Below are 26,792 nucleotides of genomic sequence, written 5' to 3'. Positions count from 1 at the left end.
ATATAAAGGCAGAGCCATTGGCTAACCAACCAGTCCGAAGGATGTCTGTGAAGTCAATCGAAGTATCCAAATGACTGAACTACCATCTACATTGAAATTAAAGCAAGAGCTCTCGAGCATTGACACCGGTTATGGGCTAATGTCCCTCACCTGGAGGGCGGAGCCAGTTCCCAAGCCACAAGCCTTTGATGCCATGAAAAAGGTAATCGAGATCGCGCAATCGATGGGCCACAAGGCTTTCTTCAATGTTGGTGAGTTTTACGGACCAGATAGGGCCAATTTGCGCTATGTTAAGGAATTCTTCGAGAAATATCCTGAACTGAGGAAGGATACACTGATCAGTTGCAAGGGAGCTGCTGACATCGCGACGCTGACTCCCAATGGAAGGCACGATGACGTTGTGAAGAGCGTTGAGAATTGTGTTGCTGCAATCGGGGGATTCATAGACATTTTCGAGCCTGCCAGACTAGATCTGTCCATCTGTAGTGATGGCCAGGCTTATCCTTACGAGACTTTTGAAGCGCTTGCTGAAATGGTGGAAAGGGGCGCAATTGGTGGCATTTCTTTGAGTGAAGTCACTGCAGATCAGATTCGTGCGGTATATAAAGACTGGAGCAAATATTTGGTTTGTGTGGAGGTTGAGCTTTCAATGTTTACCCCAGCTATTTTGACGAACGGAGTCCTGGAGGCAACTAATGAGTTGAACATCGTTACTATTATCTACTCGCCTTTGGGCAGGGGATTGCTGACAGGAACGATCACTAGCAGCAAAGATATTCCCGCTGGTGACTTTAGAAATCAATTGCACAGGTTCAAAGACGAGAGCTTAAAACAGAACTTGACGCTAGTTGCCTTCTTGCAGCAGGAGATAGTCCAGAAAAGACCTAAGAGTGAGGAGATTACCTTGCCCCAGTTGGCTTTGGGCTGGGTGAAACATTGGAACAAGACGAAGCTTTGTGCCAAGACCCATCTGCTGCCTATACCTAGTGGCTCTAGCGTCACAAGAGTGGAAGAGAATATGAACGAAGTGAAGGCCCAGATCACGGACGAGGAATTTGAAAGAATAAATGACTATCTGAAGAGTTTCAAGACTATTGGGGACGCATATGAAATGGCAAACTAATGTGTGTACGTTATAGAAGCAAACGCTTATTTCTGGTGACAAGAAAGCTGGAGTAGAGAAACAGTAATCTGCGCAGTGCTTTGGTAAGCTCTCCCTTGAACATAAATAGTAGGCCCTGCACAAGCAGTCCCTTGGCGAGCTGCGGTCTCAAGCCCTTCCAAAGCGCGAGGATGCCCTCATGCTTGTAAAGGTAGTAGATAACCTGCTGGAAATTCGTGAAGCGAGAACCTGCTCTTTGCAAAGACACTTTGGAAACAATCAAAGGCTGGGTGATCAGCGTGGAGATCATCTTGGAGAGCGCCCCGAGTATGAAGTTCTGTCTGGCGGTCAATCCAACCTCAGTGAACTCATCAACGGAAAACAACAGCTTCTTCAGTTTCTGATAGGATGCGTATGTGATCGAGGGATTGACAGTGAGAACGAGCGACACTTTGAGACCCTTCCAGAATGCCCGGACGTCGCCATGATTTTCCCTCAGAATCTGCTTGGCAATGTTAGTCGCACTTGTGTCGTTGCTGTCCTGCGAGGTGATGGTCTGCTGCCGCGTAGAAATCACAGAGACAGGGCCCGTGAACAGTTGCGACCCAGCTGCAGCTGCCATCCCCAAAGCCAGCTCCTCTGCTGTCGAAAACACCAGCTTGCCCTTGCTCTTCGACCTCACCAGCTTTATCGCATAGTAGTACCTTCTCAGGAACGTATAGCAGAAGAAGTAGCAAAAGCTCTGGATAAAATTACCCAGAATGGACGTCGACATGCCCCGGTACAGACCGAGTACGCCTCTTGTTCTGAACACTTTCCAGATGCAATCAACCGTGTTCTTGTACTCATCTTCCTTGTCGACCTTCACTTCCTCGTCCTTGCTCTCCTTTAGCTGAGTCTGCAACAGCGTCTTGGCCAGGTCCAATGGATACACCACCACATTGGCCAGCGACGACGCCACCGCACCCGTGAACGCTGCTTCAAGTGTCGCCATTTTCGAGCCACTATGTTCTGAATCTTCGATTGATCAGAGTGCCAGCACTCAGCCAAGCCAAACCAAACCTTATAAGCAATTCAATCCTAGTAATCCCCAACAGTCAGCGATCGACAATGGCAACCTCACCATCAAATGGCTCAAATACCCCAGAACTGGACGGCTCTTAACAAGGGCTCCGTGCGGGATACCCAGCAACGAAGGTTTTCTAGCCTAACTAGTACTCACTGAAGCTGACAGCATAGATATAAAGAGCCAGGAGAATCGTTGGTCGTTGATCTGGTAGGTTTAGCATGTCTCAGTACATCGGCAAGACCATATCGTTGGTCTCTGTGACGGAAAACAGATACGTCGGGTTGCTGGAAGAGATCGACTCTGAGAAGGGTACGGTGACGCTACAGAACGTCCGTTGTTTTGGCACTGAGGGACGTAAGAACTGGGGTGCCGAGGAGATCTATCCGAATCCGACGATCTACAAGAGTGTGAAGTTTAACGGGAACGAAGTGAAGGATTTGAGTATCCTGGACGTGAAATTGGAAGATGTGCAGCCTGTTTTACCTCCACAGGGTGTGATACAACCGGCAGTGGGAATTCCGCAGGGTCAGGTTCCAGCAGCCGTTGCAGGATATGGCGTGTACGCCCCGGAGCCGGCAGCAAGCGTCCAGGAAGAGGTGGCGACCCGTCGCCAGGAGCAGCAGACGAGAGCTGCACCAGACCAGAGACGCCAGCCTGCCCAAGGCAGAAAGGTCGAGATCCCACAGGAGGATTTCGACTTCCAGAGCAACAACGCCAAGTTTGTCAGGGACGACAGCGAGAACGCAGGCGCTGGGCCGTCTCAGAACGAGCCGGCAGCGAACGAAGAGAGCCATCCCGAGCAGTTCTACAACAAGAAGTCGTCGTTCTTCGACAGCATCTCCACATCCACGGACACAGCCGGGAACATGAGATGGCAGGAGGAAAAGGCCATGAACATCGATACGTTCGGTCAGGCGTCCGCAAGACCAAGATTTGGCCGTGGCGGTAGAGGCAGAGGCGGAAGAGGCGGCAGGGGCAGAGGTAACAGAGGAAGGGGCAACAGAGGAGGATTCCAGAGCAGAAATAGCCACCTGGATGATAGCCAGAATGGCCAATTCGCCCGTACACAGCAAATTGAGTTCTGAGACATGAATTTCAATCCTTGGCTTATGCGTGGGCTCGCCATTATGTAGACTAAAAGTTTAATGATCTGTCTAAAATCTGACGTCGTGAGGATAGCATTTGTGTTTCCTGCCATCCGCCCTCACGCTTCGGTTCTGATCCCTTTGCATGGCCTTCCTCATGTCAAAGGCGTCCTTATCGTCGTTCGTCGAGTTCAGAGTTGCCGGATACCCGTCGCCGCTTGAGTTGTAATAGCCAACCACCCGCCTATATACACTATAGCCCAATTTCTCATACAGTTTGATCGCCAGGCTGTTGTTGCATTTGACAAACAGGTCGATGAAGTTCACCTCATGCGGTCTAGAGTCGGTAATGGCTTCCAACGACCGGCAAAGCATGGACGCCAAGGATATCCTTCGAAAAGTCGGTGCTACAGTCACCGCTGTTATATGCGAGTGCCACAGAGGGCCTTTACCTTCCGTCTTGGCCATCATATAACCAGAAATATTTCTATGTTCATCTGTCGATGTCAGTTCTACACTCTTGAAGAAGAGTTCAGGCCATAGTATAAGATACTCGAAGTAAAATTCTAGTGGAAAGTTCTCTGTCAGTATGTCTAAATTGACATCGCTTAATTTGAACAAATCAGTGGCCTCGAAGGGTTGGATCGTGGTCATCGTGGCTCTTGTGTGTCGGCTTGAATAAATAAGAGTTATTACTGACATTTTTTTTTAAGATTATATAACTACATCAAAGGCAGCTACCGTCTTATCAGCCAGTCCGACTATCAGCTTCCTTCCGTCTCTGCTGACGTCCAAGCATTTCACCCTAGATCCCCTCGGCACAGGCAAGTCCAGCAGCCGGGAGCGGCCGGTCAAGATACATGTAGCGTACACTCCACTGCTGTTACCGACCAGGACTTCGTTACTGTAAGGCACGAGCTTCAGAATTGGCTCAGAGTAGGTATCCTGCTCTACTTCTGTAGGTACGTTGCGTATTATTTGGCTGTAGAGAGTGCTGGTTGGATCCTTGACTTGCAATGGAATTTCGACTTGTATCAGCCTCATATAGGGTACGTGAGAGGTTGCAACGAGTAGCGAACAACCTTCGCCAACAACTGGCGTGCCGTCCTTGTCTTTTTGCCCTACAAACACCATGTCCCTTGCATTGAAAGAGAAAGTGCTGAACTCTGCGGTGTTCAGAGCAATTCTGTAACTCAGCACCAGCTTGTGGTCGTCGTAAGCAATCCTGTAACATAATACATGTGTGTGGTCCGCTCTGGTGACAAACGCTAGAACCTCGCTGCTCTGTGATGCGACCAATAAAGAGGTGCAAGCGGACAACTGTTTCTCAGAGGCTATAGACTCGAGCCAGATGCTATTTCGGGTCGCCACAAGTCTGTGCACGCGTAAGCAGTTGTCGAGGCCGCACGATACAATCAGCCACGATTTGCCACTCTCTAAAGTGAAGAACTGGATGTGCGTAACCATTCGCTCATGCAACCTGCAATGCAGCTTCGGACCGGCATCTTCGTAAGCAACAAAGGAGCCATCAAGACCGCAGAAGTAGTAGATTTGGCTGTCCAAAATCGTCCCACAAAGCTTTACCGCCCCAAACTTCTCTTGGGAGACATCCAGCTTGTCCTCTAGCCGCCAGCGGCCGTCGTACCTGTCAACCATCCGGTCAGCATACGACAAAAACAAGCTATCTTCAATTCCACAAAAATGGGCACCTATTGCCAAAGATGTCTTGCCAACGATGGACTCTACTGGTCTGAACCTTGCATTATGGAACCGGACGACATCCTGGTAGCCAGCGTCGACAGGGTCCTCCACCGCTAGTCTCTTGAGCTGCTCCGCCACCTCCTTACCTGCAAATGCGATCCTCTCGCTAACGATCTTCTCTAATGGTTCAACATACGCCTGTTCATCAGTGAATTCTTGGAATGATTGCGAGCACTCCCTCGAGAAAGCCTTCAATGTGTCCTTAAATCCATGCTCACGCAGATACCGCGCAACCAAAATTCTTGAATACTGATCTGCAGACTTTCCCGCCGCCATAGCGAGCTATCTAGGCTCTCTATCCGTTCAAGACCTTGCTAGTTGTGCTGTCCATAATGTGTGTATACATTATTGATGATTGACACAAATACGTGGGACTGTTTGTGAAACTAACCCATACACCCAGAATACAGAAAAAACATTCAATTTTTTGCGTCGCTCGGGAAATCGACTCACCGCGCCAAGAAGCCGTCTAGCCCTGCCCAAGCTAGGCAGAGCTGGAGAGAGCTGGGCGGGAGCTAGGCGGGAGCTAGGCTGACGGAGCTCTCCCCACTCCTTCCGCCAGAAGGAGGGCCCGCCTGCGCGACAACCACCTCGGTACCTCGGCATAGGGCCTGCGGCGGTGGATCGGTAGAGGAATACACTCTGGATATGAGATATTGAAGAAACAGTGTAATCGAAGAAGAGGAACAAGACCTTATCTAGTGTCTAGAAAGCCAAGAACAGATATCAACAACCAAAGATGGGTAAGGGTAAGCCAAGAGGTTTGAACTCCGCTAGAAAGTTGCGTGTCCACAGAAGAAACAACCGTTGGGCCGAAAACAACTACAAGAAGAGATTATTGGGTACTGCTTTCAAATCTTCTCCATTTGGTGGTTCTTCCCACGCTAAAGGTATCGTGTTGGAAAAGTTGGGTGTTGAATCCAAGCAACCAAACTCGGCCATTAGAAAGTGTGTCAGAGTTCAATTGATCAAGAACGGTAAGAAGGTCACTGCGTTTGTTCCAAACGATGGTTGTTTGAACTTTGTTGATGAAAACGACGAAGTGTTGCTAGCCGGTTTCGGTAGAAAGGGTAAGGCTAAGGGTGATATTCCAGGTGTCAGATTCAAGGTCGTTAAGGTCTCTGGTGTCTCCTTGCTGGCTTTGTGGAAGGAGAAGAAGGAGAAGCCAAGATCATAAGCAGTCAAAGGAAATCGATGGTGCCGATGCCTCATTTGTCTTTTTCTTTGTACCTTAGTCTCCAGCAATTTCCTTGATATGGTGAAGACCTTCAAACAGATTATGTCTACTAATAACTTGAGGAAAATGTATAAATTTTAAAGTTGCACATCTTACATCAGCTTCCGCTCAACTTGCATTACTACCTAAGACATTCTACTTACTTGGTCCTCTTGGTCTTGTTAAGCCTAGAGGTCAACCTCTTATACATTTCGCTATTATTCAGGGTGGAACCGACACCAGCGGTTCTGGCCGTACCGGACACCGAGCCCAGGTTGCTCACGGGCGCGTATTTGTAATCGGTGGTCGTTTGAGCAGGGGCAGCCGCCCTATTCCGTCTAGCGGCAGCCTGCTCATACAGTGACTGAGCAGAGGAGCCGCCCGGGGACGCGCGCTTGCCCGACTTCTTCTTTCTTACCTTGGCCGTATCGAGAGCGGCCTTCCTTCTCGATTTCTCCACGTCAAACTCCAACTGCATGATTCTCTTGTCCCTGTAGTTATCCGACGCCCCTATGATGGGCCTTGTCCATTCTGCGATGATTCTGTCCGCTAGCCTAGCCAATTGCGGCTCCACTCTCTTCGATTTCGTGTAAAAGATGACCACCCTGCCCAGCCCGCTCTCCTTGAGGTGCTCAGTCTTGATGGGCAGCTTCTCCAGCGCTGCAAACAGCGACTTCTGAATCTCGAACGAGGGCAACGATCCGTCCGGCAACGGCTCCAACCAGATCCTCACACTCTGCAGCAGATTGTTGTCCAGGATTGTGTCCGCCAAGTTCGCCTTCGACAGCACATTCACCACTTTCGGCAACAGCTTTACCTTCTGCATGACAATCAGCGAGTTGTCCCCCGTCTCTATCCTCCTATTAAGCGTTTCGATGTCCATTTGCGCCGCTATATTCATCTCATCCTTCAGTCTCAGGATCTTCTCGTCCAAATACTGCTCCAAATCCTCTTCATCCCTTCTACTTCTTCTTGCCTTGGGCTTCTTCACGATTCGGTCCAGCTTCTCCTCCAACTCCTGGCGACTACGGTGCGAACCGTCGATCTCCAGCGCCCCGGCCGACACGCTCGGCATCTCCTGCAACCTCCTAACCTCCCCTTCATCATCTGATGCTTCCGTGACAATATGTCTACGCTGTCTTTCGCCGTCGCCGCTATTGACCCCATTCCCGCTCTCCTGATCCATCGCTGGCGGCGAAACCGATTGCTCCGCAAACCCCATACCGTCAACGCTACTCATCTCAACAGTCCAACAGCTAAAATGACTCTACTTGGCCTAAAGCTCAGATCTTATAGTTGTTCCTTGCTTAGAGCCTTTTTTTAAGCTACACGAAGCATACTCTCTATAGTGGAAAATTGAAAACTTTTCATCTAACTCAGTCAGTACAACAAACTGGCCTATCCAGATCAATCTGAGACTCGTAGCGTACTGGAACGATGTTCGGTTTACCTCAGCAAGAGCCCTCTGAAGAGGAGAAGAAATTGCATCAACAGGCCACCAACAGGACGTTGATGAACGCCTTTTACGCTGGTGCTCTGCTATGGTTGTCGCCTATGGTGTGGCATTTCATCAAGAGGCAGTGGAAATGAATTGGATATGTAGCTTTGCTTTCCATCATGTAAATATATAGAATCACTGTTAATGAAAGTTGAAAAAACTCGAGCTTGTGGTTAGCCAAGGCTGGAGCAGGCTGAGGGAGGATGACGTCCAGCTTGGGGTTTCTTCAGCAGCACTGTGTGATACTGAAGCTGGTTTTGTTCCATGGGAGTAAGTCGGCTGCCAACGAGATGCTGTGGAGCCATCACATCACTTCGGAGCTTGGTAAGCTCTGCAAAGTGCTGTACGCTAGGCCTACGTTCTCCAAGGCGTACAATACGCTTGTGAGACAGGATACCGGGCTTGATCTGGTGCTGTCGTGCTACGATGTGGGGCTGCTTTCGCCTGTTCTGTTCAGCATTAAAGGCATCACGATGGGTCGTAAAGCAGAGAGAGCAGCTGTGAGCGGCGTGTGTCCGCCGATTGGGGAGTATTTCACGCTAGAGCCAAGCAATGTGAGGCTGGAAAGCCTGCGAGCTCGTCTCACTAGGCAGTGGAGCAAGCGGAAACATGCGCCAAGCGTAGACAGAAACGGTCAACCAGCTGTGATTCAGATTGGGCACTGGATATTCGACAGCCAGCCAGTGAGGAGCGTAGTCACCAGCGAGAATAATCTGGTGGCGCTTAATAGTCGCAATCTAAGATCGCAATACGATCTGAGAGACCATAGAGGTAGTAGGTTCTTCGCAGAGGGTTCTCCTACAAATGTGAACCAAAAGTCACTGGTGACAAAGGCTAATGAGCAAACTACGGGCAATTATCTGCGAATAAAGCCTGTTTTATACGAGGGTTTCGATCCAATGCCAGGATCGCTCAAAAGATGGCTGCACGACGTGGTCGCAGAGGGTGTCGAGCCAGACGCTAGAGATCAGGAACGGCTTGATTTACTATTGCATGGTTTCAAAGGGTTCGGTTAAATGACTGGCTTTCAAGTTAATGATACATTTTCAGGCACTACGTAATGATGTTCTACGCAGCGCGGCTGCTGCTCTTTAATACTTTATCGACGATCTTGTGATCCTTCTCTAAGACTTCGTGCAGGTAGTGGATACCGCGCTGCTGGTTACTTAACGTCTCAACAATCTTGTCGATTCTCTTTTCAACTTCATCATCCGCTGTCTTGTCATTAGTTCTACCGTAGGTAGGTGTGTCCGAGATACCGCCTCCATTCTCGGCGATCACGACCAAAGTATTATCCAGCTGGTCGGACAGACTCTTAGCACGCTCCTTGAGAACTGCAAGACGTGCCCATAGTTCGTTGGTTTTACCTAAACCGGCGGGATCGTTACTGCGCTCTAGCAGAGACTGGAACTGTGACCACATTTTCTCCTCAGTGACGCTCAAAGGTAAACCTCTACTCTTAAGAATTGCCAATCTTGTTCCCAGCTCCAGAATTCGCCTTACTATCTGGGTATTCCTTGATTTCGCTTTAACAATTCTGGATGCTGTGGCCAGTTCATGCTTTTGTTGCAGCTGCGTTGCATTCTCTAGAATTTGATTCAGTATAACACGCGCTTGTGCGACGTTCTCCCGCTGTAATTGCGTTCTTTGATTGAGTCCTTCAAATCCGAGGACTTCCATTGGTACTACGTTCGAAGACGGTCTCCTATCCATTGCCTCATCCCACTCTTCCTGGGGAATATTGGCTGGTTTATTAAGCGCCAATGCATCAGCTTCATTGATCTTATTGTAAACAAACGCTTTTAGTTTTGTTTTGTTCGAAGTTGGATCCCACGAGTTCTTGCATTTGACGATCTGCTCTTGAATCTGCTGCGGGTAGTTTGAGAGTTGCTGCTGGGTCTGAAGTTGTTGGGGGTAAGTGAACAATTGTTGTTGCTGTTGCTGCTGCTGTTGTTGTTGTTGTTGCTGTTGTTGTTGCTGCTGTTGTTGCTGCTGTTGCTGCTGTTGTTGTTGCAAGTTAGATTGATTATTCTGCGGTTGCGACCAGGGAAATGATGGTTGGATGTTGTTATTCAGGGATGATAAATTTGTCCCGCCGGTTTGATTTTGCTGCGATTGTGAACCACCAAACAATCCCGCATTATTGGTTGTACTTGTGCCAAAAAGGCTTCCAGTTTGTGGTTTACTTCCAAACAATCCACCTCCTGCGACAGGATTATTAGCTTTTTTATTCCCAAACAATCCGCCCGTTGCAGTCTCAGCTGGCTTACTTCCGAAGAGACCGCCACTAGCATTTGAAGTCCCGGTCGGTTTGCTTCCAAAAAGCCCTCCTCCAGCGACCCCTGTTGCAGTGCTTGTAAAACCTCCAACTCCGGTATTGCCAGGTTGATTCTGATTATTGCTGCCAAACAGCCCGCCTCCCGAACCTTGATTTGCATTTCCAAAGAGTCCTGTGCTGCCTGCAGGGTTCTGGTTTTGATTTGTATTCCCAAAGAGATTACCTCCAGTTGTACTACCTCCAGCTGTTGAGCTCTGGTTTTGATTGCTACCAAATAACCCTCCACCGCCTATTTGGTTTGCGTTAGAGGTTTGATTTGAGTTACCAAATAATCCGCCTTGAGTATTGCTTGCTCCCTGATTGCTGCTGCCAAAAAGTCCGCCAGTCAATGGCTGCTGCTGCTGCTGTTGTTGCTGTTGTTGTTGTCCAAACAAGCCTGTTGTTCCTGTAGGCTTATTGCCGAACAGACCGGTTGTCGTACCCGGTTGGCTCCCGAACAACCCGGCGGATCCCGTATTGTTTTGCTGAGAGCTCCCAAAAAGGCCTGTGTTCGTTCCAGCATTGGTATTTGTTTGATTTCCACTGCCAAAAGAGAAACCGGTACCGCTCTGCTGCTGTGGTTGTGTGCTAGTGCCCGCGTTTTGACCAAATCCAAAGGAAGTACTACCGCCAGGTTTGTTACCAAAAAGGCTTCCGCCAGCCCCTTGTCCGCCGGTGTTGTTGTTTGAAGCTCCAAAGCTGAACATATAGTCCCAGTCGACACCTATCTGATTACCAATTGCAATCTTTTGATGAATAGAAGTTGATGTTTATGCTTCAATCGTAGCAGTAAAAGATCGACAGTCTTTCGTAGTGGATGATATTTCAGACCTCTTGAATAAGCGATGCTTCACCAGATCAACAGATAGAAGAGAGCTTAATCAAGGCTCAATGGATCTGATGATTTCCCAAGAATTGATAAGCACCTGGGTAAGCTGAGGCCTTTCTCCAGCGTCCAAAATTGAGTGTCTGTACCCTGGTTTAGGACCAACAAAGCGAAAGAAATCCTTGACATCCATGTATCCGCAAAAAGCCTTGTCCACAGCGTAGCAGCCTTCGAAAAGGCACCAAATCTATGTGCTTTTTGATTGCAACGTGGCGGGGATCCGCTACGTTAAAATGCTTAGCGCAAACCGGTCAAACCCTTGCCAGCGTCAATTAAACGAACTTCCAGCAATAAACGGGTCGAGCTGCAGTATCCTAACCAACCGACTAACTATTCTCTCTTGAATCAGTTGCTGCTTTGGAGCTGTTCGATCTCTGTGGTCTGTTTTGCAAAGTTACTAGCTAGTAGCCGCCAAGTCCGGTTGCTGAAGTTACACCACACGTTACGTCTTAGATATATGCTTCATAACAGTGTAGTGATGCAAAGTTTACTTGCTTACGTAGAGTCTGATGGATTTGGTTCGTCGAGCGGCTTGGCTGACAGTAGTGACAACAAGGTCCGTGCTAGAGGCTCGTAATTGTGAACATCCTCGAGGCACTTGTCGGTGAGAATCTTTAGCGAGATTTGAGCTCCCTGAAGCAGCCCGTGGTACTCATTGCGCAGATGATGTACGTAGGAAGAGTCCAGAGCCGACAGCTCTTCCAGTTGCGAGCGAATTTTGTGTATCAGGGAACCTAATTGGGTTGTAAGTTCTGTACACAATTGCTGCTCCAATGGCTCAGTACCACACATTGCATGAAGGCTCTTACTTATTTGGCCCGCCAGGTAGATCATTTCGGGTATTTGCAGGTGGCTTTGCAACTGACGCGACATTTCATCCAATTTGCGAAGATAATCTACTGCATCACTGATTACTTCCTGGGTTCTTGCCAAGTCCCTGCAGGATAGCTGTTCCAAACGCATTCGGAATCCTTTAAGATCTGCCATTGTCTCTTGCAGTTCGACCACATTCTGATTCTTTTCATTCATGTAAGGCTCACAAAAATCGAGGTAGTCATTGTACTTAGTCGTCACCTTCTCCAGAAGCACCTCGACCATATCTTGCGACAGTTTTGATAAATCTCCTATGAGGAAATCAAGAGGCATGAAGTTGCAATTGTTCCTTAGCAAAAATTCATCGACATCAAAAGCTTCGATGTCGTCGTCGAGTTTTTCCACTTCGCTGCTGAATAGATCCCTGTTGACCTCTGTGATCCTAGGCAGCTCTAGGTTGAGCTCATCCTCGTCTGAGAGATGCATATCAGCTTCCGAGCTGCTCTATCAATGTTGCCTAAGGCCTGCAAGCCGTAAGAATCTTGCCAAGTAACTGATAGCAGGCCTTGAAGAATCTAAAGTTTACCCTCTAGCAACAATCACTCTTCTACTTTCTTTGATACTATGTGTCAAGCTCTTAGAACAAACGCGGACGCGTTACTGATACACGATAGTTTCTTCAACATCGATCGAACTTAGCATATTCAGGTGGGTTCGAGAAGCCTGAGTCGAGCCAATAGATCCAGCACATTTCAAACAATGCCTAGCGTTGTTGATAAATCCGTTTTCGAATACGGAGGAAAGACATTGGTGGCTATAACGCCGGATTACAATACGTTATGTGTGGCTAGTAAGAATGGATTGGCTAAACTGCTACAGGTGGATAAACCTGAAGAGGAACCGGAGGTTTTGGAAATATCAAAAAACTTGAGCTCGGTGAAATGCGATCCCAGTGCCGGCTATTTGATCACGACTGTGAACGGTGATGCTTTCAGGCTTGATCCCACATCAGCAAGCGATAAACTTTTGGCTAGGTCAGCACTACCTCTGAGAGATGGTTGTATTATACATTCAGGAAAGACGGCCGTTTTGGGCGGTGATGACCTGGAGCTACTAGTCATCGACTTGGAAGAGGATACTCTAAAGAAGAGTTCAATTAAGGTAGAGGAGCAGATTTCTCAAATGTCCTATGCTCCGCAAACAAACCTCCTCTCTATATCCTTCATTAACGGCAAGGTTCAGTTCTTTTCGGTTTCGTCGACCAGACCCCATAGAGTGCACGAATTAGCTGGCTATATTACCGCAAATACGTACAAGAGTCTTCCAAATGACGACTCTTCGGCAGAGACATTAAATGCAAGCAGTGTGAACATTGGGCCTGACTCGTTGGATGACGCAAGGGAACAGAACATCGACGATCCCGAATTTTGTGATGAGAATCGGATCTGCACTCGCGTCTCTTGGCACCCGAACGGTTTTCATTTCGCCCTGCCTTGTGCAGATTGCACTATCAAGATCTTCAATGTAAAAGGCTACGCCTTAATGAAAACTCTGAAAGACTCTGTCCTTCCAGTGGCGAAATTTATCGATTTGCAGTTCGATCCCTTGACTGGGTCATATATCGCTTCTGTTGACATCAATAACGGCCTTTTGATCTGGAACTGGCATACTTCAGAAATAGTATACAGGAAGAACTTCAAGCACAATATAACAAACTTCGTTTGGAGAGCTCAAGCAGACAACAAAACGCTCGACATCATCCTTGGAACATGGACAGGCGATATAATTAACATAAAAGGAATTGTGGAATCGGTTTTGGCAGGAAATGGGGATGGTGATGGGAAGGCGAAGGAGCAACAACAGCAACACAATGCTCTCTTTGTGGACTCAGATTTGGATGATAGCGAAATAGATGCGCCATCAGCTAACGTAGATATTCAAGCAGAGGAAAGTGACTCGGAAGGCATATTTACTCAAAATGCTGACGAAGGAAAGAGAAGATATCCGTTCGAGAATGATGATGGGTTCATAGACGATGACGATGGAGCAGGTTACGTCTCTCACAAAAAAAGACATCAACATTCACCGAATGCTCAATTGACTACTCAAGTTCCGAATACCACGGTTTCTCAATATCCTTCATTTCGTTATAAGCCAGTGTCTCCAGGTGCTACGCCATTTGGTCGTGGCGGCAGAAGGTATATGACAATGAACAACGTCGGCTACGTTTCTGTAGTGAAAAACAATGAACAAAACAGTGTCACAGTGTCTTTTTTCGATATCGGACGCTTCAGGGAATATCACTTTGAAGATGTTTTTGGCTATGACCTTTGCTCATTGAATGAGGAGGGTACGCTCTTAGGACAGTCCAAGACAGGTATGCTGCACTATAGATCGCATAACATGATACATTCGAATTGGACAAAAATGATACCTTTGACGCATGGAGAACGGATCACTAGCATAGCGGCCACAACTTTCAGGATATTTGTTGGGTCTTCGCATGGGTATATGAGAATCTTTAATCGGCATGGCCTCCCACTGGCTGTGGAAAAGGTTTCACCGGTTGTGGCACTCGCAGCTCAAGACTACAAAGTTTTTGCGGTACATTACTCGCCTTACCACGGAATATCTTATTCTTTGTTTGAGCTATCGCCAACGGCCTCCAAATACTATCAACGTGAGTGTCCTTTGCCGATGACGTTACCTCAGCTCAATTTGACTTCCGAGGGTGATGTCGATAAGCAGTTCATCAAATTCAGTCCCCTTGGTTTGAAGAGCTTGTTTTTCTCTGCATACGGCGACCCATGCCTCTTCGGCTCCGACAATGTTCTTCTATTACTTTCAAAGTGGAGGTCCCCTTCGGAAAGCAGATGGCTGCCGGTCTTGGACGCAAATATGGAACTGTGGAAAATGTCTGGTGGCAAAAACAACACACAGATCCACGTTTGGCCCCTGGGTCTGAATTACGATACACTGAATTGTATATTGGTCAAAGGAAAGAATATATGGCCCGAGTTTCCACTACCTCTACCGTCTGAAATGGAAATGAGAATACCGATTTTAGTGAAAAGTCGAATCGTGGAAGAGGAAGAGAAGCGCAAATCAAAATCGGAAGATACTATCGGAGAGGGGACATCCGATGGGGCTGGAGGAGGACAACAAAATGAGGAGATTGCTATACCTCCAACTATGGCCGCTGAGGAGGAACTCCTGCGCTCCAAAGTTCTTTCCGACCTTTTAAAAGATTCAATCGAGAACGATGGTGAGGTTTTCGGAAATGAAAATGAGATTCTAAGCTCTCTAAATTGGTCCTATGATAAGGCACTGTTAAGACTCTTCGCCGGTGCATGCGCTGAGCAGAACATGGAAATGGCAACTTCCCTTGTCAAAGAGATAAAACAGGATAAGGCGCTCATTGCTGCCACTAAAATAGCAGAAAGGGCAGAACTGCCAGTTCTCGTAAAGAAAATAAATGAGACAAGAGAAGCCAGGTTCGAAGAACAAATAAATAATTGATCACCATTAAAAACGTCAATAATTTGTGACGCGACATGGCGAAGTGCGTGCGTACTTAGTGATATGAAGTGAAAAATTTCAAGATTGGCGATGAGATGACTTTAATTATGGTCAAGATCAGTTGCTTTAGGTTGTGCGCATAACATATTCCCTTTGGTACTGGTATTTAGCATTCGTGAACGAGCGTATCTAATGGCTCCAATTGGAAGTAAAAGAAGAAGGATCAGGGAAGAAAAGCAAACATCAGATCCTCACGATGAGGATATCACCGATCCCTCATCGAATGAGGATGCAGGCCCAATTGATGAAGCCGAGGAGGGCGTCAATAGCGAGGAATTAGACTCAAATGACGAGTTTGAGGGGGAGAATCCTGCGGATAAGAGAAGAAGATTAGCCAAGCAATACTTGGAAAACCTTAAAGAGGACGCTAAAAGTATATTAATGGATCGCCACACTTCTTTAGGAGATGCTTCTGCTCAAAACGAGGATACTGATGATTACAACAATTTCGACGCACGCGCTATGGACGAAGATATTATAGCATCCAGGCTAAAGGAGGACGTAGCTGAGCAGCAGGGACGCGTTTACAGATTCATTGCGGACCGCTTACTACTGTCAGAGGCTAAGACTTCTTTCACCCGAGTGGGCGAAACGAACTTAACTTGCATAAGCTGTTATCAGCCACCTATGAATAAATTCAGTTACGGCGATGGACAGACGAGCAATAAGGACAAGGGGAAAATATATGCTTACACGGTGAGTAAAAGTCTTCAATTAACAAAATATGATATAACCGATTTCGATAAAAGACCAACGAAGCTAAAATATACCACGGGAGGATCGAAGTTTCAACCCCAAAGTGTGCATGAATACGAGAATACGACAGAAGGACATTATGATGAAATACTCACTGTAGCGGCTTCCCCAGATGGCAAGTATGTGGTCAGTGGTGGAAGGGATAGGAAATTAATCATATGGAGCGCGGAATCGCTTGCGCCTGTAAAGGTTATTCCGACCAAAGATAGGCGAGGTGAAGTGTTAGCACTGACTTTTAGGAAAAACACAGATCAACTATATGCTTCCTGCGCCGACTTCAAAATAAGAACTTACTCAGTGAACCAATTCTCACAACTGGAGACCCTTTACGGCCACCATGATCTGGTTGCTGATATCTCTTCGCTCTCTTTAGAGAGATGTGTAACAGTAGGCTCTCGTGATAGAACTGCCATGTTGTGGAAGATTCCCGACGAAACGAGACTCACCTTCAGGGGCGGTGATGATCCAGAGAGACTTGCTAAGAAGTGGCTGAAAGAGCATGCTGAGGAGACAGAAGATGGGAAACTGGTGTATCCAGATGAATGTGCAATCCCAACTTTTTACGCTGAAGGAAGTATCGATGTCGTGAGCATGGTTGATGATTCGCATTTCGTGACGGGGTCTGACAACGGTAATATTTGTTTATGGTCATTGGCGAAGAAGAAGCCTGTTTTCACCGTAAGACTTGCACACGGTAAGTCGCCTTTACCGGATCTTGGCAAGATATCTGGGGAAACGGACGAGAAGCACAGAAGCAGACAGGTGGAAGAAAAGAGGCTTTCTCATCCATACTGGATAACAGCCATCCACGCCATTCCATACTCTAACGTTTTTATCTCTGGTTCCTGGAATGGCGCAATTAAGGTTTGGAAGATTTCAGAGAATTTGAGGCAGTTCGAACTATTAGGTGATTTGCCCAATTGCAAAGGTGTTGTCACAAAAATTCAAGTCGTGGAATCTGGAAAGAGCAGTAGGGAGACATTCAGAGTGTTGGCTAGTGTCGCAAAAGAGCATAAAATGGGGAGATGGATCTCCAAAGTTCCTAAAGCAAGGAATGGTATATATTCAGCCGTCGTTGAGCAGGGCAACTTTTGAGATATAAATGTACAAACACTTACTCATAGTATAGATTTTTATAGACTTTAAGCAAGTCTCTGTGAGAGTTTCTCATTTGCGACCCTCATGTGGATAAATTAAATTTCACCAATCAAAAAAAATAGACTCCGTGGCCAAGCTGGTTAAGGCGTGCGACTGTTAATCGCAAGATCGTGAGTTCAATCCTCACCGGGGTCGAATATAATTTTTATCCATCTACCCAAGTAACATCAAACTACATCGCCCCAATGCCACGACAGCCGTCTGATCTGCCGCCGGTTTGCTTCTCTTTGCAGATTTATCCGTATTTATTTATCCATGTTCTATGCCTAGTAAATCAAATTAAAGTGAGTAAATGGTAAACAAATATCATGCTTGTTGAATCTTTTCCAGGTGCGCCGAATGGTCGTTCATCTCGCCCGAAGACGCGGTCATATCAACCACCATACTCTGATTGTTATGCGTGTCTTGCTCGTCGGCACTGTGGTTGTTGTCCGTATCGACGCCCCACTGATAGTAGTCTCTTCTGACCTCGACGTAGTCGTACGCAAACTCCCCGATCTGGTCCTCGTCCAGCCCCTCTGCCTCTGCTTGCTCGTCGACCCGCAGCTGCAGGCCTGGGATCTTATCGAGCACAAAGCAGATGATCGCTGTCACCGCCGTGCAGTAGCCGACACACGCCGCAATGTAGGCGATCTGCTTGTACATCTGCTTCCAATTGTGACTGAGCCAGCCGCCTCCGTGAACGGTGGTCCCGTCCATGCCAACCACCCAGTCAGCACCAAACAATGCATTGAACACCAGTCCGACGATCCCGGCGATGCCGTGCTCCGCCAACAGGTCCAGCGAATCGTCCACTTTCATGTAGTACTTGACCTTCGTCGAGAAGTTACACACCACGCCAGCAACGATGCCCTGGATGAACGAACCATACAAGGTGATGCATCCCGAGCTCGGCGTCGCCGCTACCAGGCCGCAGATCACACCGGAACACATCCCCACGGTCGACCACTTCCTCTCGAGCCTAAAGTCCAGCAAGCACCACGTCATCCCGCCCGTGATGGCGCTGACGTTGGTATTCATGAAGGCATACACCGATCTCATATTGGGCGATAGCGAGCTGGCCGAGTTGAACAACAGCCACCCAAACCACAGAAGAGAAGTGCCCAGCGTCACCATCGACACATTGTGCGGCCTGAAGTTGATCAGCAGGCTCTCCTTACGCCTTCCCAGGAAGTACGAGTAAACGTATCCGCCAACAGCGCTGAGGATCTCCACGGGACCGCCGCCAGCCCAGTCCAGCACCTCCCACTGGAACGCCCAGCCGCCAGGAGCCCAGATCCAGTACGTAACGGGACAATACACCAGCGTGGCAAACAGAAACAGGAACACCATATGCGGGAGCAGCCTGCCCCTTTCAGCGGTCGCTCCAGCGATAATGCTCAAGGTAACGCACAGAAACATCATCTCGAACGCTGCAAACGCTATCTCAGGGTACATGGCAGAGGCGCCAACGGCCCCATACACGTTTCGGAACCCGATCGAGTCCACATTGCCGATAAACTTGTTATTCGGCGCCGTCTTCGAGAACGCCAGCGAGTAACCCCAAAAGTACCACTGCAGCATCCCAACATGCGTCGCCATCAGCACTGCCCATATCAGGGCCAACGCTGACTTCCTTCTCGCCAGCCCAGAGTACAGAAACCCGAGCCCGGGACACATGATGAACACTAGCGACGCTCCCAGTATCATGAACGCTACCGTTGCGCCATCGAAACTACTCTGCTCAACCATCAGTGTGCTGCCGTTAGTCAAGCTGGTCGCCAAGAAACTTTCAGTGGATTGCCCACTGCAATTAAGAGATTCTTTTATCAAGAGAGCCCTGACCCTTACGAATATTTCAAGCTCATCACACTGCCTTACAACAGCTGTTTTCGCTGCTATCCATCAACGATTGTGCCCCAGGATTTGACGAAAAACAGCTTTCTTATCAGAAAATAAGCTTTCTGTTTAACCCACTGCTCACCAATCGATAAGCTTGCGTCCAAACCCGAGGCAACTGGCGACGCCGCATCGCCCGCGTCGGCCAATCAGACGGCCGGCTGCGACGAAAAGAAACCGTCTGGCGTGGCTGTACGAGCATGCCCTCTGTCGATCGATTAGCAGCAGGCGGTGATCAGGGAACAGTGGTTCCAGCGAAGCCGGTCGAAGCGAGCAAGGAAAACCGCAATGGCAGCCGGGTTCTCTTTTGCTGGGGAGTTGCCGATCGAGCTGCCTGGGCGAGCGCCCGCAGCAGTGGAAGGAAAACCCGAGGTGGTGGCAGCGAGGAATGCGTGTGTGAGTGCGATTGCGAGCGATGGAGGCGACGTTTTGTCACGGATTGATGTGCTGTTGGGCTATGCGGGCGAAATCTTGGGCCTTGATGGGACTGAGCAGGCGCTGGAGTGCGAGGTGGCCGTCGCCGTGGTGGATGTGGCGTATCTGGAGCAGGAGCTGTCGCTGGAGATGCTGGAGCGGGCGTATGGGTCGCCGCTGGCGGACTCTGCGTGGGGAAGCAGTGGTGCTTGTCTGAAGAGAGGCGTTGGGCTGCTGCAGTTTGTCGAACAGCAGCATATGCAGGCGTTCGGCGCTGAGGCGAGGCAGAACCTGTTCAGACTCATCAATACGTTGAAGCTGGAGCTTCAGTTTCTGCAGCAGATGAGCGTGGTGGTGCTGTCGCTGTCGAAACTGCGATCGAAGGTCTACAGCGGTCGGAGGGACGCGGTGCTGGACTTCCGGGACCACGACGTCGCGCAGTTGGCCACTAACAGTTCGCTGTATGCGAAATTGGTCATTGGTTGCTACAACACGGCTACGAAATGCTCAGCGAGCACTGTTGTCAATAAGCCCTTGGTGAGCTATCTCAACTGTTTGACGTTTCTTCTGCTGTCGTTGGACCAGTACTCCAAGGACCAGTGTGGCGTGGCGCTTGGCATGGTGGACCAGGCAATACGGTATCTGTCGCAGATCGTGCCTGCGGATCGCTTGAGCGACTCGATCCTGGCCAGCAGGAAGAAAACGGACTTCTTGAAGAATGCGATCGGAAAAAGGACCAAGAATCCAAGAAAAACCCTTCGCTGGATCAGGCGATCCAGGAGGGAGGAACTGATACCCGTGCTGGCTTTGACCTTGGACGATTTTGTGATCCCGCTTGCGCAGTTGCTGCGCTACAGATATCAACAGATGAACGAAAAACTAGCGTACCAGAAAGTGGAGGCTGACGAGGCCACCTTGAGGAAGCTGTTCCCCCGAGGTAAAGCTCCCGAGTTGAAGGGTTCGCAGTGGTTCTTTAATCGTGAGACCTCCAGGTTGCAGGAAGTGGCTTCGCCGTCAGCAGCAGCTGGTTACTATTAACGTTTCTCGTATTCTTCTACAAACTTTCTCTTGGCTTCGACATTCAATGTCTTTGAGACTAGCTTGAACTTGTTCCCATCATTCATGACAACTCTTAGCTTCTCGAGCGGCCTCAAGCCCTGTGGCTCATGCATCTTCACCTTGACGTGGACGCCGTTCACTATTGCTCTGCTGACGAACTCCCACTTGGACACCCTCAACGGGGTTGTAAGAGAAGCGTTGGTTTTCAAATGGATGACCTGAACCGCTACGTTGCTTCCAAGTGGTTCTAAAAACTCAGCCAAGTGCTCCTCATCTATCTCAAACGGAAGGACTGTTTTCCCGTTCGAACAGGTCCCCTCGGGGAATATAAAAGTTACCTGGCCGCTGGACTTCTCGATACTATGTATCTCTTTACCATATTTCTTGACGTTTAACGAACCGTCTAGTGCAAACTGCATGTACTGGCTCTTGCTCATCTTGAACAGCTGGTTGTCCCTGGCGATCAAGAACGAGGGCTCTCCGTTCGCTATACTGTCAAGGACATGGGCGTCGACCGCAGATGATGAATTGCACAGGTAAACTGCATTCTCGTGGGGATAGTGTTCCCGTTTGTTAAGTAGACGTCTCTTGACACCTTGGACCGTAACATCGACCTTCCAGTCAAAGAGAATATACGCAATTAACCCGAACAGGGGCTTGCTCCCAGTCAGCACATAGACCGCAACCAATGGAGATATCAGAATTGTCTTCAGAACGCTTAAGACGATGTAACCGACCATGCTGGCTACGCCGATCGACCCGACACTCGGTGGTAGGAAAGGAGCAATCCCAGTACCTTTGTCTCTCCAGTTCGTGAACTTCTCCATCGATATCTTGACGGCTCTATTGTGTTGTTCTCTTCGTCGTTGTTACTAGTCTTGGATCTCATCTTGCAACTTATATATCACTGCTTGAATGGTCGAAATTGACAAGAGAACAAGCCAAGCTGGCAGATGTCCCTACCAAATGTGCTGTCGCGAGGTGACGACTTCTTGAATGAATATCCGCGCCAGAATCCAGTTTGGAGGTTCTTTTCGTATGGTACCTGTGTCCTAACTATCGGGCTATCGAAGTTGGTTCTCAAGACTCTTTACAAGGTTGAGTTAAACAATTTTGGTAAGTTGGAAAAGGCTATTGATCGGTCTCAGAGGGAGAACAGATGTCTTATGACCATGATGAATCATATGTCTGTGGTTGACGATCCGTTTATATGGGGCGTCTTTCCTTGGAGGATCTACCACGATCTTGACAGCATCAGATGGTGCCTTGGTGCTAACAATGTTTGCTTTAAGAACAAGTTTTTGGGTACTTTCTTCTCACTGGGCCAAGTCCTTTCAACTGAGAGGTTCGGCGTGGGTCCCTTCCAGGGCTCAATCGATGCGGCAATAAGACTGTTGAGTCCCGATGATACTCTTGACCTAGAGTGGACTCCACACCATGAGAAACCGGAGGCTGTTAGGCTGAAGGTTCCACCAATGGTGAAAACCATCAGGGAAGAGTACATACCTCCTGTGAAACGGTACAAGCCGTCCTGGTTGCATGTCTATCCAGAAGGATTTGTTCTGCAGCTGCATCCTCCTTTCTCAAACTCAATGAGGTACTTCAAGTGGGGCGTGTCAAGAATGGTATTGGAAGCGACCGTACCGCCTATCATTGTTCCAATCTTTACCACTGGGTTTGAGAAAGTCGCTTCGGAAGAAGCAGCAGGCACCGGCATCAAACGCTATATACCTTCTAATATTGGAGCAGAGATCAAAGTCACTGTTGGGGATCCTGTAGATGACTCGGTCATCGAGCAATATAGGAAAGAATGGAGGGATTTGGTCGAAAAGTACCACGATCCAGAAACTCCTGGTGACCTTTCGGCAGAACTGAAATATGGTAAGGAAGCACAAGACCTACGAAGCAGAGTGGCCGCAGAATTAAGAGCCAACCTTGCTAGAATCCGTCATGAGGACTGTCATCTTGAAGAAGAGGATCCCAGGTTCAAATCTCCCGCTTGGTGGAAGGAATACACCCTTACTGAGGGTGCCTCTGATCCGGAGGTCAAATTCATTGGTAAGAATTGGGCGATTCGTAGGCTGCAAGATTTCCTAACCGAAGCTGAAGAGACAAACGACAATACGTCTGGATAAATTGTATAAAATTGTATAAAGACTGGTAATATTCAATACATCGATACAGAGACCTTGTGGGAGGTATTCGGAGAGATTTTGGTAGAATTAACTTTGGATGCGAATCTCAGCGAGTTAAGCGTTTCGTTTGTGTGGCCTGGATTTCCAGAGATGTTGACGAACATCAGCGTTTTGGAATTGCCGGCAAGAGAGTATTGCAAAAGGTACGTCAACTTAGAGTTTCGGAAAGGAATGTGCCTCTTGGATGCGTCAGAGCTTCCAAGGGCATGGATTACGTCTCCAAGGCAACTCAGAGACCTATTAATGCTTTGCGTCTCTCTTAGGCGCTCCCCTACAACCTGCGATGTATTGATTCTCTCTGAACCCGCCAAGTCTACCAAATTTAAGACACCCTTTGATGACTCACCGGTTACCAAGTTCCTGCCGCTTAAATGCACGATGAAAATGCTATGTGAGCGAGAGGAGCGCTCATTAGAGGCCGTGGATGCGGTGGCCCTCAACTTGCTAGCTCTCTTGAGAAGGCCATCGACAGCTTCTTCAGAAGTAAGAGAACAAGTGGTAACGTTCGTTATTGTTGTTTCCCTGGTTTCCGTATTATGTCTAATCTCGTGCTTCAAATTTGTTACGGTGTCTTCATTAGACGATGCAATGAGCAGTTTGTTTTCATCTCGAAGTAAGTCTGCAATTGTTTCGTTGTATATTTCGATGAATTGGCAAGAGACGTCATATCTCCAACCACGCTCCTTCAAGTCTTTGGTCCAGCTAAAGATATGGTTGATCGTAGCCGGTATGATCCCGTCGTTGGCATTAAGCATTGTGTAAGTTTTTCCTGATCCAGTTTGACCATAAGCGAATATGCAAACGTTGTATCCATCGAGAGAACTTTGAACTAATTGACCGATTTCTTTGAAAACATCCCGGTTCGTTTCCTCCTCGGTGAAAACCTTATCGAACCTGAAGATATATGGTGGCGAAGAGCCACTGTTCTTCTTTACTTCGATGGTTTGATTACCGGCATCGTCGCAAAATTCATGGACATTGATCAAACTTGAACTGGAATTCTCCTCCGGTAGAAGTGGCCGTACCCTACAGAAGACCCTTATGTTGCCACGAAGCTCTTGCAACTCATTATGAAGCGTTCTTCGCATGGACTCTTCTTTTATCATAATATCATGAATTTGTTCAAGTTCAATCTTTGTACTTTCAATATACTCCTCGAGTTCATTTCGACATTTCTTCAGATCATTGGTTTCTCGCGACTTTCGAGCTATCTCTTCACGTAAAGCTATGGTTTCTGCCTCATATTCTGCTAGTTTGTCCTGCAAACCTTTGAACTTTTTCATTGTCTGCTCCAATTTCGCGCTTTCCTTTGCAGCTTTGGGTTTCAAGATGCCGGTTATTTCCTGTGTCAAAGCGTCTATCCTATCCGACGTCTCCTCGTTTATTCGAGTATTTTCTCTCCAGCGTTCTTGATAATCCTGCAGCCACTTTTCTTTGGTACTACAATGCTCCGTGTTGCGCTCTTGTAGCATATCCTTTAAAATCTCATCATTCATCGCCATTTTATTTCGAGCATTCTCTACACTGTTCAACAGAAGATCTCTCTCGTTTTGAAATTTCTTTATCTTTGCAAACTTCAGTACCTCGATTTTCGAGCGGTATTCGTTGGCCGTCCTGTTCAAATCAGCATCGTTCTTCGCTTTCAGTTGCTGCATGTGCAGCTCATGGCCATCCTTCATAAACTTCCTCTTGGATTCCTGCTCCTCTTTCAACTTCGTCAACTCATTCGACTTCAGATTTATCTGTTGGCATTTCAGCATTTTCTCTTCACGCAAAGTTTCCCATTTGAACTCTACATCCTCATACTTGCTCCTGCACTCGTTGAGCTCGTCAGTGAGTGTATCCAAAAGTGCTTTCTTCTGGAACATGATGTCCTGCAGCTGGTTCAGTTCCCTTATATTTTCCTTATAGAATGAGGTCAGATGAGATCTGCCATCTCTGCTGGGCAAAGTCAAAGGTGTGAGGGAATCACGCTGCCACTGTGGTAAAGGTGTGGTAGTATTTCGTCTCTTATATTGTCTAGGCGACCGTGATTCAACTTTCGGCGACGGAATCGAGCTCAATTGGCTTCCCACTTTCGTAGGAGTCGTGGGGACCACCTCCATCACTATTCGAGCGGCAAGCAAATACCTAAAGCCTTAGCAAAGTCTACGGTCAACCAAAGAACTCAACACACTCTTTAATAGAGCCTAGAAAGATATTTATACAACGTTCCTCAGTCATGTTTCAAGCCAAATAGGTCATCTCGGTGTTTGTTTTGATTTGGAGCTTCCTAGGCGCTTGTATCGTTACCCGGCTTCAGAACGCTCAATAAAAATTTCACCGATGAGCTAAAAAGCTAATAAAATGCGGTTAGGAAGGACAATTGATCGGTCGAATTGACACGCTATAAGGTGTTCTGATCAACGTTGGGGGATTCTAGATGACGAAATCGAGTACGAAAGCTGAGGATCATCTTTCAGAGCAGGAAAAAATAGTAGAAATTGAGGCTGCTGAGAATGAATCGATAGAGAGCGATGAGGTCCATAGCCTTGAGGCAGATGCTGAGGATGAAGATGAAGAAGACGAAAAATCGGCTGAGGAAAGCGAAGATGATGACGAGTTTCCCTTGAAGAAGAAAGCCAAGAGGAGCAAACATGACGATGGCTCGGCAGACTTCTCCAGTGCAGTGAACGCGATCTTGTCATCTCATCTGAAGGCTTATGACAGGAAGGACCCAATCATGGCGAGGAATAAGAAGGTGCTGAGAAAAAATGAAGCGGATAAGCTAGAACAGCGGGCTAAGAGAGCGTTGCTCGTGGAGAAGAAGAAGCAGTTGAACAAGGCCAGAAAACGTGAAATAATCCCAACGGTTAGTGACGAGCTCTCCGGTGAAGAGATCAGAAATATTCTTGAGAAGGAAGCCGCACTGAGAAAGATCGCTCGAAAGGGCGTTGTCAAGCTTTTCAACGCTATTCTGTCGACGCAAGTTACCACAGCCAAGCAGGCCGAATCCGGTCTAGGCGATATACGGAATAAAGAGGAAAGAGAACAACTGATAACGGAAGTCTCAAAGGAGAAATTTTTGGATATGGTCAAATCGGCGGCAGAGGAAGTATGATACGATATAGATGTGTAGTTGGCATAGGTATACACACACGGGAATGGCCCAGATGTAGTGAGAAATGATGCATGTAACTGTTCTGCTGTCGCGCCAGATGCTTCCCCAAACTTGCAGCGTCAAGGACTGTGCTTTATTCAATGCAAACTATCGGAAAGGCATCAACCGGTGCCTTTCGGGAAACTTCCAATGCCTAAGTCTGCACAGTTCATTCTGGGGATCTCTTCGTGGTGCCGGCTGCAGTCCTCAGGTTCTTTATTATTAGAGATGGGCAGCTAGGCCTTTTTAATTGGTAGCGCCGCGCGTGTACTGTTCTTCGATATTGTTCAGGTCGACACTGCACATATGGGGAACCGAAGCGGCTGGCTGCCTCATCGCTCTGTGTCCATCGTATATGAGTGCTAGGGTCATCTACTGTCCACAATAAAGTATTCAGTCCTAAAGTTCGCACTTAGATTTCTCACGTCAGCTTCAGACGAGCACAGCGAGATGAGATCTTGGCTCCCTTGCGAGATGGACTTGCGTACTCAGATGAAATTTAAACAGCTGCCGGAGATCTTCAAAGGTGCTGAATTATGAGCTGACAGCTATGCTAAATATGTAAGTAATACTGGGAGATACAGTAATCTGCTGATATCAACATTGTGTTATTGCATACCCGATGATCGCTACAAAACAATACACACGTAGATGCTAGAAAGTCCCAAAAATTTTGTGCACAGCTTCTTGGACGGGTTCGAGGCTGCAGACATCGGAAGCTCAGGTCAAGGTCGTCGAATTGATAGGTTCAAATTCCTGAACACACACGAGGAGGCAGCGCCAAGGGCAACAATCATATTCATGTCAGGCGATCATGTTGGTTGATTTACTCTTGAATTCTCACAGACTAATGATTCTTTACCAGAC

General features: G+C 47.8%; 19 protein-coding genes and 1 non-coding gene across 20 annotated transcripts; 11 read left to right on the top strand and 9 right to left on the bottom strand.

Annotated features, from left to right (window-relative positions):
* Positions 1-70: 70 nt before the first annotated feature.
* Positions 71-1,123, top strand: HG536_0C02350 (pyridoxine 4-dehydrogenase; the record flags this gene model as incomplete). Its single annotated transcript, XM_037282846.1, has 1 exon — positions 71-1,123. One exon carries the CDS (start codon positions 71-73, stop codon positions 1,121-1,123), a length of 1,053 nt encoding a protein of 350 aa, XP_037138741.1.
* Positions 1,124-1,133: 10 nt separating this feature from the next.
* Positions 1,134-2,096, bottom strand: ANT1 (Ant1p; the record flags this gene model as incomplete). The annotated part of the gene is made up of 1 exon (XM_037282845.1): positions 1,134-2,096. One exon carries the CDS (start codon positions 2,094-2,096, stop codon positions 1,134-1,136), a length of 963 nt encoding a protein of 320 aa, XP_037138740.1.
* A 293-nt stretch (positions 2,097-2,389) lies between these two features.
* SCD6 (Scd6p) lies at positions 2,390-3,256 on the top strand (the record flags this gene model as incomplete). The annotated part of the gene is made up of 1 exon (XM_037282844.1): positions 2,390-3,256. One exon carries the CDS (start codon positions 2,390-2,392, stop codon positions 3,254-3,256), a length of 867 nt encoding a protein of 288 aa, XP_037138739.1.
* Positions 3,257-3,325: 69 nt separating this feature from the next.
* Positions 3,326-3,958, bottom strand: NAT3 (peptide alpha-N-acetyltransferase complex B subunit NAT3; the record flags this gene model as incomplete). The annotated part of the gene is made up of 1 exon (XM_037282843.1): positions 3,326-3,958. The coding sequence occupies one exon, from the start codon at positions 3,956-3,958 to the stop codon at positions 3,326-3,328; it is 633 nt and encodes a 210-aa protein (XP_037138738.1).
* Positions 3,959-3,970: 12 nt separating this feature from the next.
* On the bottom strand, positions 3,971-5,293 carry HG536_0C02310 (uncharacterized protein; the record flags this gene model as incomplete). The annotated part of the gene is made up of 1 exon (XM_037282842.1): positions 3,971-5,293. One exon carries the CDS (start codon positions 5,291-5,293, stop codon positions 3,971-3,973), a length of 1,323 nt encoding a protein of 440 aa, XP_037138737.1.
* Positions 5,294-5,756: 463 nt separating this feature from the next.
* On the top strand, positions 5,757-6,194 carry RPS23B (40S ribosomal protein uS12; the record flags this gene model as incomplete). The annotated part of the gene is made up of 1 exon (XM_037282841.1): positions 5,757-6,194. One exon carries the CDS (start codon positions 5,757-5,759, stop codon positions 6,192-6,194), a length of 438 nt encoding a protein of 145 aa, XP_037138736.1.
* A 199-nt stretch (positions 6,195-6,393) lies between these two features.
* On the bottom strand, positions 6,394-7,473 carry SPN1 (transcription factor SPN1; the record flags this gene model as incomplete). The annotated part of the gene is made up of 1 exon (XM_037282840.1): positions 6,394-7,473. The coding sequence occupies one exon, from the start codon at positions 7,471-7,473 to the stop codon at positions 6,394-6,396; it is 1,080 nt and encodes a 359-aa protein (XP_037138735.1).
* Positions 7,474-7,670: 197 nt separating this feature from the next.
* TOM5 (Tom5p) lies at positions 7,671-7,823 on the top strand (the record flags this gene model as incomplete). The annotated part of the gene is made up of 1 exon (XM_037282839.1): positions 7,671-7,823. The coding sequence occupies one exon, from the start codon at positions 7,671-7,673 to the stop codon at positions 7,821-7,823; it is 153 nt and encodes a 50-aa protein (XP_037138734.1).
* A 111-nt stretch (positions 7,824-7,934) lies between these two features.
* On the top strand, positions 7,935-8,747 carry MSS18 (Mss18p; the record flags this gene model as incomplete). Its single annotated transcript, XM_037282838.1, has 1 exon — positions 7,935-8,747. One exon carries the CDS (start codon positions 7,935-7,937, stop codon positions 8,745-8,747), a length of 813 nt encoding a protein of 270 aa, XP_037138733.1.
* Positions 8,748-8,799: 52 nt separating this feature from the next.
* NUP57 (FG-nucleoporin NUP57) lies at positions 8,800-10,755 on the bottom strand (the record flags this gene model as incomplete). Its single annotated transcript, XM_037282837.1, has 1 exon — positions 8,800-10,755. The coding sequence occupies one exon, from the start codon at positions 10,753-10,755 to the stop codon at positions 8,800-8,802; it is 1,956 nt and encodes a 651-aa protein (XP_037138732.1).
* Positions 10,756-11,429: 674 nt separating this feature from the next.
* On the bottom strand, positions 11,430-12,233 carry COG2 (Golgi transport complex subunit COG2; the record flags this gene model as incomplete). The annotated part of the gene is made up of 1 exon (XM_037282836.1): positions 11,430-12,233. One exon carries the CDS (start codon positions 12,231-12,233, stop codon positions 11,430-11,432), a length of 804 nt encoding a protein of 267 aa, XP_037138731.1.
* A 273-nt stretch (positions 12,234-12,506) lies between these two features.
* On the top strand, positions 12,507-15,266 carry CTF4 (chromatin-binding protein CTF4; the record flags this gene model as incomplete). Its single annotated transcript, XM_037282835.1, has 1 exon — positions 12,507-15,266. One exon carries the CDS (start codon positions 12,507-12,509, stop codon positions 15,264-15,266), a length of 2,760 nt encoding a protein of 919 aa, XP_037138730.1.
* Positions 15,267-15,458: 192 nt separating this feature from the next.
* On the top strand, positions 15,459-17,177 carry RRP9 (ribosomal RNA-processing protein RRP9; the record flags this gene model as incomplete). The annotated part of the gene is made up of 1 exon (XM_037282834.1): positions 15,459-17,177. One exon carries the CDS (start codon positions 15,459-15,461, stop codon positions 17,175-17,177), a length of 1,719 nt encoding a protein of 572 aa, XP_037138729.1.
* A 124-nt stretch (positions 17,178-17,301) lies between these two features.
* Positions 17,302-17,375, top strand: HG536_0Ctrna3N. The gene has a single exon. It is a non-coding gene; the product is annotated as a tRNA-Asn (tRNA).
* A 171-nt stretch (positions 17,376-17,546) lies between these two features.
* Positions 17,547-18,971, bottom strand: MEP3 (ammonium permease MEP3; the record flags this gene model as incomplete). The annotated part of the gene is made up of 1 exon (XM_037282833.1): positions 17,547-18,971. One exon carries the CDS (start codon positions 18,969-18,971, stop codon positions 17,547-17,549), a length of 1,425 nt encoding a protein of 474 aa, XP_037138728.1.
* A 435-nt stretch (positions 18,972-19,406) lies between these two features.
* Positions 19,407-20,570, top strand: HG536_0C02210 (uncharacterized protein; the record flags this gene model as incomplete). The annotated part of the gene is made up of 1 exon (XM_037282832.1): positions 19,407-20,570. The coding sequence occupies one exon, from the start codon at positions 19,407-19,409 to the stop codon at positions 20,568-20,570; it is 1,164 nt and encodes a 387-aa protein (XP_037138727.1).
* Positions 20,567-21,418, bottom strand: LOA1 (lysophosphatidic acid acyltransferase LOA1; the record flags this gene model as incomplete). The annotated part of the gene is made up of 1 exon (XM_037282831.1): positions 20,567-21,418. One exon carries the CDS (start codon positions 21,416-21,418, stop codon positions 20,567-20,569), a length of 852 nt encoding a protein of 283 aa, XP_037138726.1.
* Positions 21,419-21,544: 126 nt separating this feature from the next.
* On the top strand, positions 21,545-22,726 carry TAZ1 (lysophosphatidylcholine acyltransferase; the record flags this gene model as incomplete). The annotated part of the gene is made up of 1 exon (XM_037282830.1): positions 21,545-22,726. The coding sequence occupies one exon, from the start codon at positions 21,545-21,547 to the stop codon at positions 22,724-22,726; it is 1,182 nt and encodes a 393-aa protein (XP_037138725.1).
* Positions 22,727-22,758: 32 nt separating this feature from the next.
* On the bottom strand, positions 22,759-24,891 carry KAR3 (Kar3p; the record flags this gene model as incomplete). Its single annotated transcript, XM_037282829.1, has 1 exon — positions 22,759-24,891. One exon carries the CDS (start codon positions 24,889-24,891, stop codon positions 22,759-22,761), a length of 2,133 nt encoding a protein of 710 aa, XP_037138724.1.
* A 317-nt stretch (positions 24,892-25,208) lies between these two features.
* RRP15 (rRNA-processing protein RRP15) lies at positions 25,209-25,886 on the top strand (the record flags this gene model as incomplete). The annotated part of the gene is made up of 1 exon (XM_037282828.1): positions 25,209-25,886. The coding sequence occupies one exon, from the start codon at positions 25,209-25,211 to the stop codon at positions 25,884-25,886; it is 678 nt and encodes a 225-aa protein (XP_037138723.1).
* Positions 25,887-26,792: the final 906 nt, after the last annotated feature.

The sequence above is a fragment of the Torulaspora globosa genome, chromosome 3 (genome assembly GCF_014133895.1).
Source record: "Torulaspora globosa chromosome 3, complete sequence".
In the NCBI taxonomy this organism is placed as follows: Eukaryota; Fungi; Ascomycota; class Saccharomycetes; order Saccharomycetales; family Saccharomycetaceae; genus Torulaspora; species Torulaspora globosa.
The sequence above is the reverse complement of the archived record's forward strand: the minus strand, read 5'-3'. Positions and strand labels throughout refer to the sequence as shown.